Source organism: Grampus griseus (assembly GCF_964374135.1).
Source record: "Grampus griseus genome assembly, chromosome: 17".
Taxonomy (NCBI): domain Eukaryota; kingdom Metazoa; phylum Chordata; class Mammalia; order Artiodactyla; family Delphinidae; genus Grampus; species Grampus griseus.
Window position 1 is genome coordinate 22,775,007 of NC_139011.1, and position 13,343 is coordinate 22,788,349.

Genomic DNA, 13,343 nt, shown 5'->3' on the forward strand with positions numbered 1-13,343 from the left:
ATGTTGACATCTTGGTGCATGACTCAAAAGTTGAGGATATTTCAGAAAAATCACATTTCTTCAAGTAACTTTAAACACTGTTTTATCACGAAATAATGCAATTCCAAAATCTGTTGAGTTTGGAAAAGCTGTTTCCAAGTAGATTAAAGTTTTTCAGTCCTCCCTGTAAAGATGGGCATGATTTAATTAGGGTAAAAGAGTGTGCTTTGGTTACTTCCTCTGATCCTGCTTAGGGCAAAAGGAGGAGATTTAGTAAATCTATAACGTAAAGCCTATCTTTGCTTTGAACTTAAGCATGGTTTATATTTGTGAGGAATTGTTAATGCATTTTAATGTGTTTTTTAATGTTTTCCTTTTATGTATTGTGTGTGTGTTCCCCGCAGACTCCCAGGCCTTTAAACATCATTAAACAAAACAACGGTGAGCAGATTATTAGGAGAAGAACAAGAAAGCGCCTTAACCCTGAGGCACTTCAGGCCGAGCAGCTCAACAAACAGCAGAGGGCCGGCAGTGAAGAGCAAGCCAATGGCAGCCCCTTAGAGAGGCGCTCAGACGATCACTTAACTGAAGGTCACCAGCGAGAAATTCCGCTCCCCAGCCTGAGTAAATACGAAGCCCAGGGTTCATTGACTAAAAGCCATTCTGCTCAGCAGCCAGTCTTGGTCAGCCAAACTCTGGATATTCACAAAAGGATGCAACCTTTGCACATTCAGATAAAAAGTCCTCAGGAAAGTACTGGAGACCCAGGAAATAGTTCATCCGTATCTGAAGGGAAAGGAAGTTCTGAGAGAGGCAGTCCCATAGAAAAGTACATGAGACCCGCGAAGCACCCAAATTATTCACCACCAGGCAGCCCTATTGAAAAGTACCAGTACCCCCTTTTTGGACTTCCCTTTGTACATAATGACTTCCAGAGTGAAGCTGATTGGCTGCGGTTCTGGAGTAAATATAAGCTCTCCGTTCCTGGGAATCCGCACTACTTGAGTCACGTGCCTGGCCTACCAAATCCTTGCCAAAACTATGTGCCTTACCCCACCTTCAATCTGCCTCCTCACTTTTCAGCTGTTGGATCAGACAATGACATTCCTCTAGATTTGGCGATCAAGCATTCCAGACCTGGGCCAACTGCAAACGGGGCCTCCAAGGAGAAAACGAAGGCACCGTCAAATGTAAAGAATGAAGGTCCCTTGAATGGAGTAAAAACAGAGAAAGTTGATAGAAGTACTCAAGATGAACTTTCAACAAAATGTGTGCACTGTGGCATTGTCTTTCTGGATGAAGTGATGTATGCTTTGCATATGAGTTGCCATGGTGACAGTGGACCTTTCCAGTGCAGCATATGCCAGCATCTTTGCACGGACAAATATGACTTCACAACTCATATCCAGAGGGGCCTGCATAGGAACAATGCACAAGTGGAAAAAAATGGAAAACCTAAAGAGTAAAACCTTAGCACTTAGCACAATTAAATAGAAATAGGTTTTCTTGATGGGAATTCAATAGCTTGTAATGTCTTATGAAGACCTATTTAAAAAAAAAAAATACTTCATAGAGCCTGCCTTATCCAACATGAAATTCCCTTCTTTTATTATTCTTTCTTTTGATGAGTAGGTTACCAAGATTTAAAAGTGAGACAAATGGTCAGTGAGAAAAAAATGGAAGATGGTATATAGTCCTGTTTAGAACCTAGTAGGTCAGAACCATCTTGGTGAATGTGTACTATGGAAACCATCCATAAGAAGTATCACCAGACTATAATTATTATGTTTGTAAAGAAAGAGATCAAAGCTGTCTAGAATTTGGAAGGGTTTACATATTATGATTCTAAAGCAGTATTGGGCTGGCCATTGGCCCATTTGTTCAAAAACCATAAATTGTTGCCTGAATTTCGAAGTGTCTTGAAATCCTAGGCAGATGAGGAGAAGTCTAATCTCCAGGGCAGTGAAAGGAAAATGGCACCCTCCTGCATGAGAATCCTCTCATTGGTCATGTTTCGAATTTAGACCTAGACATGCGAGCTGTGGTTAGGCTTGGGGAGAGAGCAGCGGGAAAAGTGACAATGATTTTGGCCAGCCCTGCCTGTACATACACATGCACACCCTCTCTGATATTTTTGTCCTTTAGATGTTCAAATACTCCTTTCAAAAATAGTCCTCGTGTTTGCAATTTAGGTTCATTTTGTCCAAATATATATGCATTTTTAAAAACAATGTCCTCAGTGCTTACGTAGTAATTTTATTTTAGCCAGATCTTTTCTTTCTTGTTTGTGATGAACCAGTTTGGGTTTGTTTTTTAAGCTTCCTCTTGGTCACTAATCTCACTTGGCACGTTCTAACTAAAGGGGTCCCCTCAGTTCAAAAGACTAGATGGATACAAAAGTTCAGACCATGGGCTTCATTGGTTTAGAACACATGGTATTTCTCCACAAGGTAACCTGCTGTATTTATTTATTTTCTTTTGGTTTAAGTATAATTTCCAAACTTTGTGGTCAGGCAGCGTCTAAAGTTACGTTACCACAGACTGACAGTTGGTATATGTACCAATCAATCCCTTCATTAGATTTATACAGGTTTAGTTAAGTAGCATTAAATAGGATTCTTAGAAGTTTGCTCTTCATAGTACTTTTAATACATAAGGCTTTGTAAAACTATCCATGAAGGGAAAGCCTCAGCATAACTGCTCAGGGAAATAGGGCTAAATAACTGAACATTAAATAATTGGTTAAAGGTGCTGTTAGTCGAGCCTCAATGCTTGCTACACAGATGTATGTACAAGGACTGACTTTAATAATTTGCATTATATTGTCCCAACCAGTAGTTTATTTTTTGCCACGGAGATGTAGAAGATATTACAAGCTGCTGGATGCACTGTCAGATTAACTTATTTCATTAAAGAAGTTGGGAGAACAAATAGGAAAAAAAAAACCTTATTTTTCTAGTAAATATTAATGTATTACATTTCAAATAATGGTGCCTGACATATTGAATAATTATTTTCTACAGTGTACGTATGCAACAAAGATATTCCATCATGCATTAGAGTCAGTTCTGGCTCTGCCTAGCTGTTTACATTTGCAAATGTAGCAAACAAGGTAATGAAGCAACTATTTCTATTGCGGTAGATATCTTTTGTGTGTGTGTGTGTGTGTGTGTGTGTGTGCATTAAAGTTGTAAACGGTAACATGAAACAAATGAAAGTTCTTGATATAATGGTATGACAAACAAGAAGGAAATAAAAATATTTTTATGCCTACTTAGGAAAAAAAGGGTAGCACTATTCATTCCAAGTACTTTTTTTTTTAATTTTTAAGCTCTTAACTCACATTGTTATGCTTAAAGTGATAAACATATATCCTCTTTTTATTGCTTTGTCTATGTTTCAGATGACACATTTCAGAAATTAATTTGATAAGTGCTGCTGGAATCTGCAGCACTGATGTTTTTATTGCATTCTGTAGTCGCATTTGCACTCCATTTTTACATTAATTCGCAGTTGCTTTGTATTGTTTTGTTTTGTTTGGGTTTTGTTTCTTTTTCACAGTGCCAGGTCTTCGTTTCTTTAAATGGATGACAGGTAGAGTTCAACCAGTTTGTGACTGTTGTAGTGAATGAAGTTAAAAATGTCTGTCTGATGTGTTGTCATTTCCATTCTTGCATTTTCATTTTCATGTTTAAAAAAAAGAAAAGAGAGAGAGAGAGAGAAAGAAAGAAATCAGGACTAAGCCTTCTGCTTCAGTTTCATTTTTAAAGGGTCTATTCTGATCTTACCTGTCAAGTAGCTCTAATATAATTCACATGAACTGAGAGAGGTGGAATGAGGGGCTTGGACATTCAAATGATGTGATGTCATTTATCTTTCTTAGGAATTTTGATGAATGCATCTCAAAATGTACAGGCAGATTGGAGAGGTGACAAAGATCTAAACAAGAGGAGATTTCCCAAACAACAAAACTATATTTAATTTTTTTAGTGAAAGGACTAGAAACAAAGTGCACTGTGGCAATCTGCAAGTAACATGATATGTGGACTGCTCAAATCAGAAAATACCCGAAGTTTGGTCAACTTGGGTAGTAGTACAGGTATGACTTTTTGGGCAAAACTACTCCTTAAGCAGTTTCTCCAGTGTGTTTCTCGTTTCTCAGACACAAATAGGTTGTTCTTTTTTGATATATATGTCTTTTTTTTAACCTGTTTTTTTGTTTTTGTTTTTATTTTTCTCAGACAGACAAGTAGTAACGGTTAGCAATGGAAATACATATCACTGTTCTTGGAATATTTATGGTCAGTCTACTTTTGGTAGAATATTCTTAGATAGCATTGACACAATAGATCTTATTCCGTATTCCTTTATTATTGATTATTTTATTTTATTTTTTCCCATATTTTGATGGGGAAGAGGTTGGGCTATTAAAAAAGATGAAAATTTATCACAACACTAAAATACCTCTTATTTTTTTGACTTATGAAAGCCTTCATTCCAGCTCTCAAAATATATTACAAAACTGATTGGTTAGTGTCTTTATTTTTATTTGGGTTTAAGATTTCGGAATCATTTTGTCTTAAATTATGATTTTAAATGAGCTATTTAGGTACTTAACTTTTTTTTTTTTTTGAGGACTTTCAAAATGACTTAGGAATTTTCCCTCTTGGAAAAGGCTTTCCCTATGATAAAAACTATACGCCAGCTAAAATTGTGTGTCATTTAAAAACTGTAAGTCTTTTAAAAGTACATGTCCATATTCTGAACTGGGCTTTGGATCAAACTTTAGGCCAAACCAGCTCATGCATTCTCATTCTTTTTCTCACTCTTTCTCTCTTCATCTCTCACCCATATATTCATATTGTTGTTTGGGATAGAAAAATCATAAAGAGCCAGCCCACCTCAGAAGATTGTGGACTGAGAGACACTACTCAGTACTCTTAAGTATATGAGAAAAGGATGGAGCTCTCACGGTTAACACGTTAACTCTGTAGTTCAAAAGGAGAAGAGTGTGCCCATTCTTTCTATATGACATATTGAGATGTTCTTTTAAAAAATCAACTTTTAAGATAGTGATGTTTTCTTCTAAACTGTTCTCTTTTAGTAAAGGTAGTTTTTAGAAAGCAAGCATGGGGATTTTTTCTAAGGTAACATTAATGAGAAGAAGAAAAAAAGTGATTATCTTAACAGCTCTTTGTTGAAGCCTGTGGTAGCACATTATGTTTATGATTGCACATGTGCACATAATCTATGATGATCCAATGCAAATACAGCTCCAAAAATATTAAATGTATATGTTTTTAAAATGCCTGAGGATATATGTTTTTCTTAATTAATTGAAGAGTATCAGTACTGCTACCAAAATAATGATTAGCCTCCTCCTGTGTGGCAACGAAACATCACCAGGTGACCTGTCTTAAGACCTCTGAATTGCCTGCCTGTTTAGTAAGTGAACATGAACACAGTTCTAGAGAGAGAAGATCTAACAACCCGCGGTGGAAGCATGAAGAAGCTGGTGGTCAGCTTCTGTGCCATATGCCAGCTTTTTGCCTAAAGTTTACTTTGAGCTCACAGCTTCCTGTGTTTGGGTTGAGAGCCATGACAAAAAAAAAAAAATGCAAGGCATCTTTGGTGAGTGAGTAGGTGAAAGCTTGCTGACTGTCCTAGATCACAGGAGAAAATGGAGGAATTGAAATCCAACCTGAATATGAGACTAAAGATGCTAACCAAAGGTAGGTACTACTAAGTGGAATTCTATTAGCAGGCAACTGTAAATGAGAAGAGGATAGCAAGACATGCACCGGGACTTGGAAGGGCTGTGTTATTTTCCCAAAGAAAGACTTGGCCAAGGGCAGAAGGCATGGCTTCTTTGCAGTGCACTTCCTTTTGGTTTTCAGTTAGCGTTTCATAGACAGTGGACCCACGTGTTCCTGCTAGCGGTTAATGGTTTAGAAAGCATCAACAGTTATCTGCAGTAATTAGGACCTATGGAAGATGCTAGGTTGAAGTGTGTCAAGTCAGGGATGAAGAAAATGTGAAATTCAACATTGGTCCACACATGGAAACTGGATAATGTATGCTCACATGTTGTTCTCTTGAAAAGTAGAGCTAGAAGCTTCACTCCGTCCTACACCAGAGAAAAGCAGGAGTAACTTTACAAGGAAATAACGTTTAGCCTTTCTTCATCAGAGAAAACGGTCCCTCAAGACCCATGAGTCCCAAAACTGTATACTGATTTTTACCCCTGGTTTTTTTTTAATTGTATGACCTGCAACAAATCACTTTTTTCTTTTTGTGCCTCAGGTTCCTCACCTGTAAAATGGAAAAAAAATATATTAATAATAATAATATTAATAATAATAATAATAATAATGGTAATGTAGTACTTGTTTGTAAAGCACTTTGAGATCCTTGGTTGAAAGGCACCATGGGAGTGCCAAGTATTATTATATGGCCAAGGGGCTTATTTAAACTCTCAGTTCCCAAGGGCCAGGAAAGGTTGGGGTCATTTTTATTAAATAAGAGCTGTAAATATCATAATTAGGCAGCCTATAGCGTTGACTATGAAGAGGCAAAACTATTACAAGGCTGATAAAACCATAGTTTCTTAATGGCTACCAAGAGGGCAAGTATCACAATAAGAAATGCCAAATTCCTTTGGGTGACAACATGAATAATTTGGGGGGGTGGGATGGGACGGGAAACATCTCAAAATGCCGATGTAAAATTCACCTACAGCAATATTCACCAGCAGAAAATGTCTTTCATATGGAATGATTTCATGTTGCTAAGAAAAAATTCAATTTGTAGTCCTGATTTGAATACTAGAATGTTGGCTATAATAGTTCTGTTCTTACAACACATGGAATTTTTTTTGTTTTATTTAATTTTGTTTTCATAGTGCATGTTCATTTCTACTCACAAACATGTTCTTGGTGTATTTCTTATGCAAACAATCTTCAGGCAGCAAAGATGTCTGTTACATCTAAACTTGAATAATAAAGTTTTACCACCAGTTATACATAATGGTGTTGGTATGTTTTATATGGATTCACTTTCATCCGTGTAGCAATAGGAAGTTCAGACCATTGTAACATACAGACAGGTTCTGATGAATGGAGACGGTGAAATCAAATCACCATTTTCAAAACAGTATGACTAAGATTGAAAAAGCCTGGATTCTCTCAACTTGTTTTGTTTTGCTTTGCTTTTTTTTTTCCTTTAACCAATCAATCTCTTATTGATAGATTTTGTGTAAAAAAAAATTATACAAGTTTTCTTTAGGAAGATTAACAATAAAAATTGTGTTTATTTCAAAAACATTTATTGAGTATCACGTATTGAGTGTCGAGTATTGGGAAATGATTGTTACAATATGTAAAAAATCCCGCTTTTGAAGTCTAAGTTTGAATTCAATTTAGTATACCCACATGAATATGATGTGAAGATCTTGATAAATCATCTCAAGAAGTTTATGTTAATATATTACATGCCTTGTGTGTTGCCTTAAGATGAAATTAACCAGAGAGGTTTCCGGAAGGTTGATTTTGAAAGAGGGAAGAGGCAGAAGAAAACTGGGTAGGCAAAGAAGACTCACCCAAATATTTATGACCAGAAGGAAAAACACAAAAAGCACAGGACGTAAAGTATACAAATAACTCCTTGCTTCAGAAGATTTATTTTGAAAATTTTGAATTAGTGTTTACCCTCTTAGCCCAATCTTCACTTCTCTTTTTTGTGAACCCAAATTAACAAATCCTTTAGTTTTTCTAGTTCTTTCTCTTTTCCCCTGCTTTGAAAACAGCAGAGTAAAGGCTTGGAGGGGCTGATCATAATGGTAATAAGTTTGTTTCACAGCTGGAGGCAATATTCTCTAGATAAGAGTGTAATAAGAACGCTTAATGTGATTTGTTTTCCTTATAGAGAATTTGATTCTTCTCTCAGGGAAAACTTTTCAGGTAAAGTTAAATACACTTTGTTCTCACCCAGGACTGTCAGAATCCCTTTCAAGGAGAACTATGTGCCCATCAGCTCTTTACCATAGTTTGAGAGGAGGGAAGAAGAGTGAATCACCTTTTGGTATCCCATCTCCGGTGGGGGTCACAAACTCAGTGCACAAAAGGAGCAGGCAAGTGGCCTGTGTGGGTGAAGCCAGCTGGGGAAGACTTTGGGAACTCTATAAAGGTAGCCTTTCCTCAGCTCGAAGAATATTGCCAAGCTGACTTGTGTTCCCAGATTTGCAGTTTTCAAGAAAATCTGGACAAAGGAATTTTCTATGAAATCTAATTTTGAATGTCAGTGAGTGACTTTTTTTTTTTTTTTTAATACTGCAAGCCAAACAAAACACTTCTTCAGAATACATTCCACCTCTAGACAGGCAGAGTGTGAGCCCTGGAGCATGAACAATAGTGAACTCTGATAACTGACAGGGAGGAAATTGGGCAAAAGGCTGAGGTTAGCTGTGGCTCCTCTGGGTTTTGTCTCAGGTCCCAGTGCATCACCAGCTCTGCCAGGAAACCCGAAAGCACTGTGGCAGCACCTGCCTGACCCTTTCGCAGCCAAATTTGCTTAAGACGAAAAACATTTGCACAGAAGAGAAAAAAGCCCTGTTGTTTTTAGCATACTGCTAATTACTTTGTACTTTTGTTCTCCATCTTTGTAACCCCAAGTACAAGTTTTCTTTCTTTTTTTTTTTTTAACACACTGGTAGGAACAAAGAAATCTCAAAAACTATTCAAAGTTGCTAAAATTAATGTCCAGTAATGTCCAAGATGTCCTTATTTTCTTCTCCAGGTCATATTTTAGAGTAAAAATAACAGGGCTAGAACAGTAAAGAATAACAGTAGATAGGAAGGGAGGGGCTTTTTCATGTTACGTAGAGTTGATTGTTTTCATGTTATGTAGAATTTCTTTAAATAAAAATAGGTAATTTGTATATGAAATCTCATTGTTAGATTTATAATGCTGTTCTCCAATATACTCAGGATGTCAGTTCTGAAAGCCATTTTTCATAAAGGTTGTAGTACAGTTGACCTTTGAACAACATGGATTTGAACTGCGTGGGTCCACTTATATGTGGATTTTTTTTAATAGTAAATAACCATAGTACTACATGATCCATGGTTGGTTGAATCTGCAGAGGAAGAACCTCAGATATGAAGGGATCGTGGATGTGTTGGGCCAACTATAAATTTTGGTGGATTTTCAACTGCACAGAGGGTCAGTGCCATAAAACCCCAGTTGTTCAAGGGTCAATTGTACTTATATAAAATATTTTACATGAGGTAACAACCCATTCACCCAACTTCCTACTCAATAATTAACAAATATTAACTTTTTTCTTCAGGTAAGCAATAGAGAACAGGAGAGCAAGGATTATTAGAAGGTGTAATCGAAATTCTTTAAATTATTTCCATAAATGGAAGGTACATTTCCAAGTTAAAATTGCATAAGCACTAAACTGTAAGCAATTTCCCAGGAATATTTTTGAACTCAAAATCCACCAATACATAGCAGGCATTTTCCCAGAACTTGTACCATCTCTTACATGAAAGCAATTTACACATCAGTCAGTTTTTATTTTGGTGGTTTGGTTTTTTTTTCTTTTTTTTTTTTTTCGCCACACCACATGGCCTGCAGGATCTTAGTTCCCTGACCAGGGATGGAACCCACGCTCCCTGCAGTGGAAGCTCGGAGTCTTAACCACTGGACCTCTAGGGAAGTCCCCATCAGTCAGTTTTTAGAGTTCGTGTAATATGCAAGCAATGGTATTTTCTTCAGAGCTTCAGTTTCCTTAGATATTTTCTTCCTATATAGCATACATTACCTAATGAATCGATGTATCCTAAAAAGCATACAGTGAGTTTACAAAGCTCAATTTGTTATCATGATGATTTATTTTCTATAATTTTATCTTTTATAATTGCCTTGATGATTTTTTTTTTCTCTGATGAAATGATCACTGTCGTTGTTTTCCTGGTTGTTGGTGATGACATGCAGTACAAACCCAGGCTTCATGCATTCATTCAACAAATATTAATGGAGCTTTCCCTATGTACCAGCGATTATTCCAGACATTTGGACTATTTCAAAAAAAAAAAAAAAATGACAGACCAGAACTCCTGTTTCTGCAGGAGGGAAAGAGAAAACATACATATACAATAAACAAATTATAATATAAATAAAAATTTTATGTTAGAAGGTAATAAATGCTCTAGAGAAAAAAGTAAAGCAGAATTAAAGGGAGATGAGTGGATAGTTGTCATATTCAATAAGCTACACAACAGTTCAGCCCTCATTTGAGCCAAGACTCAAAGGAAGGACTGGTAGAATGAACAGCTGGTGCAGCGGCCCTCAGGTGAGAGAGTATACCTGGTGAGTCTGAGGAAGAGCAAGGAGGCCATTGTGGTCCAGGCAGAGTAAGCTACGGGGAGAGTATTTAGAAATTCACTCAGAGACAAAAACACTGAGGTGGGAGGAAACCAGATCATTTAGGACACTGTAAGCCACCTCGAGGATAGTGGCTTTCCTTCTGTATGAAGCGGGACGTATTTTCATGTTTTGAGCAGAGGAGTGTTACTTGATTTGTGTTTTTATGGGACTCTCCTGTGATAGGCATAAATCATGGGAGGTATTTATGGAATAAATCATAAAAGGAGAGAAACCAGGAGACAGGTTGGAAGCTAGTTCAGTAATTTCTGCAAGAGATGTGGGGAGAAGAAGAGCAGTTAAAATTCCAGAGATCAGGGCTTCCCTGGTGGCGCAGTGGTTGAGAGTCCGCCTGCCGATGCATGGGACGCGGTTCGTGCCCCGGTCTGGGAAGATCCCACATGCCGCGGAGCAGCTGGGCCCGTGAGCCATGGCCGCTGAGCCTGCGCGTCCGGAGCCTGTGCTCCGCAGCGGGAGAGGCCACAACAGTGAGAGGCCCGCGTACCGCAAAAAAAAAAAAAAAATTCCAGAGATCATTTGAGAAAGTAGAACCAACTAGATTGCCAGGATGTATGTAGCATGTGAGAGAGAGAAGAGTCAAGAAATAGGTTAAGATTGTTGGTCTGAGCCACTGGAAGAACAGATTTGATTGATCAAGTTGGGAGAGTGGAAGGAAAGAAGTTAAATTTAGAACAAACTAAAGTCTAAGATCCAGATAGAAAGGTCCAACAGACTATTAGGTCTATGAGTCTAGAGTCTGGAGTTGGAGGGGCATTAACATATAGACGCTATTTAAAATCATGAGACTCACTGAGATAATCTAGGGAATAAACAATTAGAGAAGAAAATATACCCAATACTTGTAATCAGGGAAAGGAGACACAGAAACTGAGGGAGGAGCCCCTGAGGTAAAAGGAAAATCAAGGGACCTTGGAAACCAAGGAAAACAAAAATGTATCATGAAGGAGGGAGTGACTGACCTTGGAAGATACTGCTGATAGCTCAAGTAGGATAAATACAGAGGATTGGCCATTAGCTTTAGCAACGTGAAGGCCACCAGCAGGCTGGGCTATATAATGTGCGGGGCCCAGAGCAAATCGTTCAAAAGTTAAGAATTTCAGGATGGTGACATCAGAGCATTAAATGAAGCTCAGGGCCCTGGGCAGCTGCACTGGTTACATGCCCATGAAGCTGGCCCTGGTCGATGGTGACATTGACTAGAGCAGTTTATTTGGAGAGGTGGGCGTGACAGCCTGATAGAATAAATGTAAGAGAATAGGAGGAGGTTTGGAGAACTGAGTGTAGAAACAATTTGGGGAGCTCTGCTGTAAAGAGGACCAGACAGAACAAGGTGATAACTGGCAGATGTTGAAATCAGTAGAAAGGTTTTTTTTCTGTTTTAAGATGGGCAAATTAAGAGCATGATCCTTTGCTAAGTGGAGGCTTATTCATCTTCAGCAGAGACAGGAAAAAATAGTTCTTTAATAGGTGGGTAGGTGAAAGGAGATAGAATCTTATGCCCAAGTGGAGAGGATGGCTTTAGAAAAGAAAATAATTCACCTTCATAGTCACAGTTGGCAAAGCAGACTATGTAGAACCAGATGTCGGTACATGTGTGGATGTGATCGTGGAGTCCCTGAAAGCTCGATTTTCTTGGAAATGTTTTTCTTGTGGCACTGCTGTTCTTCTTATTACTCTAGTCGGAACTCCAAAGCACTCCATTCAGAAACGAGGCAATTTATGCATTAAATAAGCAAAGATAGTTTCCTTACATCCCAGTGGTGTTTTTGGATATTTGGGTAAAGTCAGAAAACTGTCACTTTACTGAAGATGGTATTTGAATCTCACTTCAAAAACTGTTTCTATAGGGCTTCCCTGGTGGCGCAGTGGTTGAGAGTCCGCCTGCCGATGCAGGGGACGCGGTTTCGTGCCCCGGGCCGGGAGGATCCCACGTGCCGCGGAGCGGCTGGGCCCGTGAGCCATGGCCGCTGAGCCTGCGCGTCCGGAGCCTGTGCTCCGCAGCGGGAGAGGCCACAACAGTGAGAGGCCCGCGTACCGCAAAAAAAAAAAAAAAAAAAAACTGTTCCTATAAAAATTTCCCCCAACATATTGATTTTGTTTAGTTAGTTCAAAATTATTATTTCTCATTTTCTTAATTCTACTTTTAAAAAGACAGCATGCACTTAGTTATGCTAATAAGGATCACCACAGGAAGTATAGCATTCTTAGTTTCTCTTAATACCATCTTATAAATTCCTGAAGATACTCCCAATAAAAATGCAGGTTTTTACTAAGTTTTCCTTGTGACTGTGATTGATTTTTTGAATGAGTTAATTCATGTTTGTTGAGTACTGATTCTGGACCCAGAACTGTGTAAGGCCAGTAAAAGACATAAAAGAGGTTTAAAATTGGCGCATACTTCTGAGTTTTTCCACAAATGTACAGGCATGCCTCAGAGATACTGCGGATTTGGTTCCAGACCACCTCAATAAAATGAATATTGCATAAATAGAGTCAGATGAGTTTTTTGTTCCCCGGTGCATGTAAAAGTTATGTGTATACTATTCTGTAGTCTAAGTGTGCAATAAATTATGTCTAAAAAAACAGGTACATACCTTAATTAATACTTTATTGCTAAAAAATGCTAACCATCATCTGAACTTTCAGCGAATCATAATCTTTTTGCAATACAACATCAAAGATCACTGATCACAGATCACCTTAACAAATATAATCATAATGAAAAAGTTTAAAATACTGCAAGAATTACCAAAGTGTGACACAGAGACACGAAGTGACCAAATGCTGTTGGGAAAGTGGTGCCAATAGAGTTGCTCGCAGCAGGGTTGCCACAAAACTTCAGTTTGCAAAAGACACAATATGTGCCAAGCACAATAAAGCAAAGGGCAATAAGACGAGGTGTGCCTGTATGGCGA

General features: G+C 38.1%; 1 protein-coding gene across 2 annotated transcripts in view; it reads left to right on the forward strand.

The window, feature by feature from the left end:
* Positions 1 to 7,150, forward strand: part of TRPS1 (transcriptional repressor GATA binding 1) — a 253,726-nt gene extending 246,576 nt beyond the window's left edge. For both annotated transcript variants that reach the window (XM_082674391.1, XM_082674392.1), the window contains exon 6: positions 384 to 7,150. In XM_082674391.1, coding sequence (XP_082530517.1) covers positions 384 to 1,445 — 1,062 coding nt within the window. In that variant the 3' untranslated portion in view covers positions 1,446 to 7,150. The remainder of the gene's footprint in view (positions 1 to 383) is intronic.
* Positions 7,151 to 13,343: the final 6,193 nt, after the last annotated feature.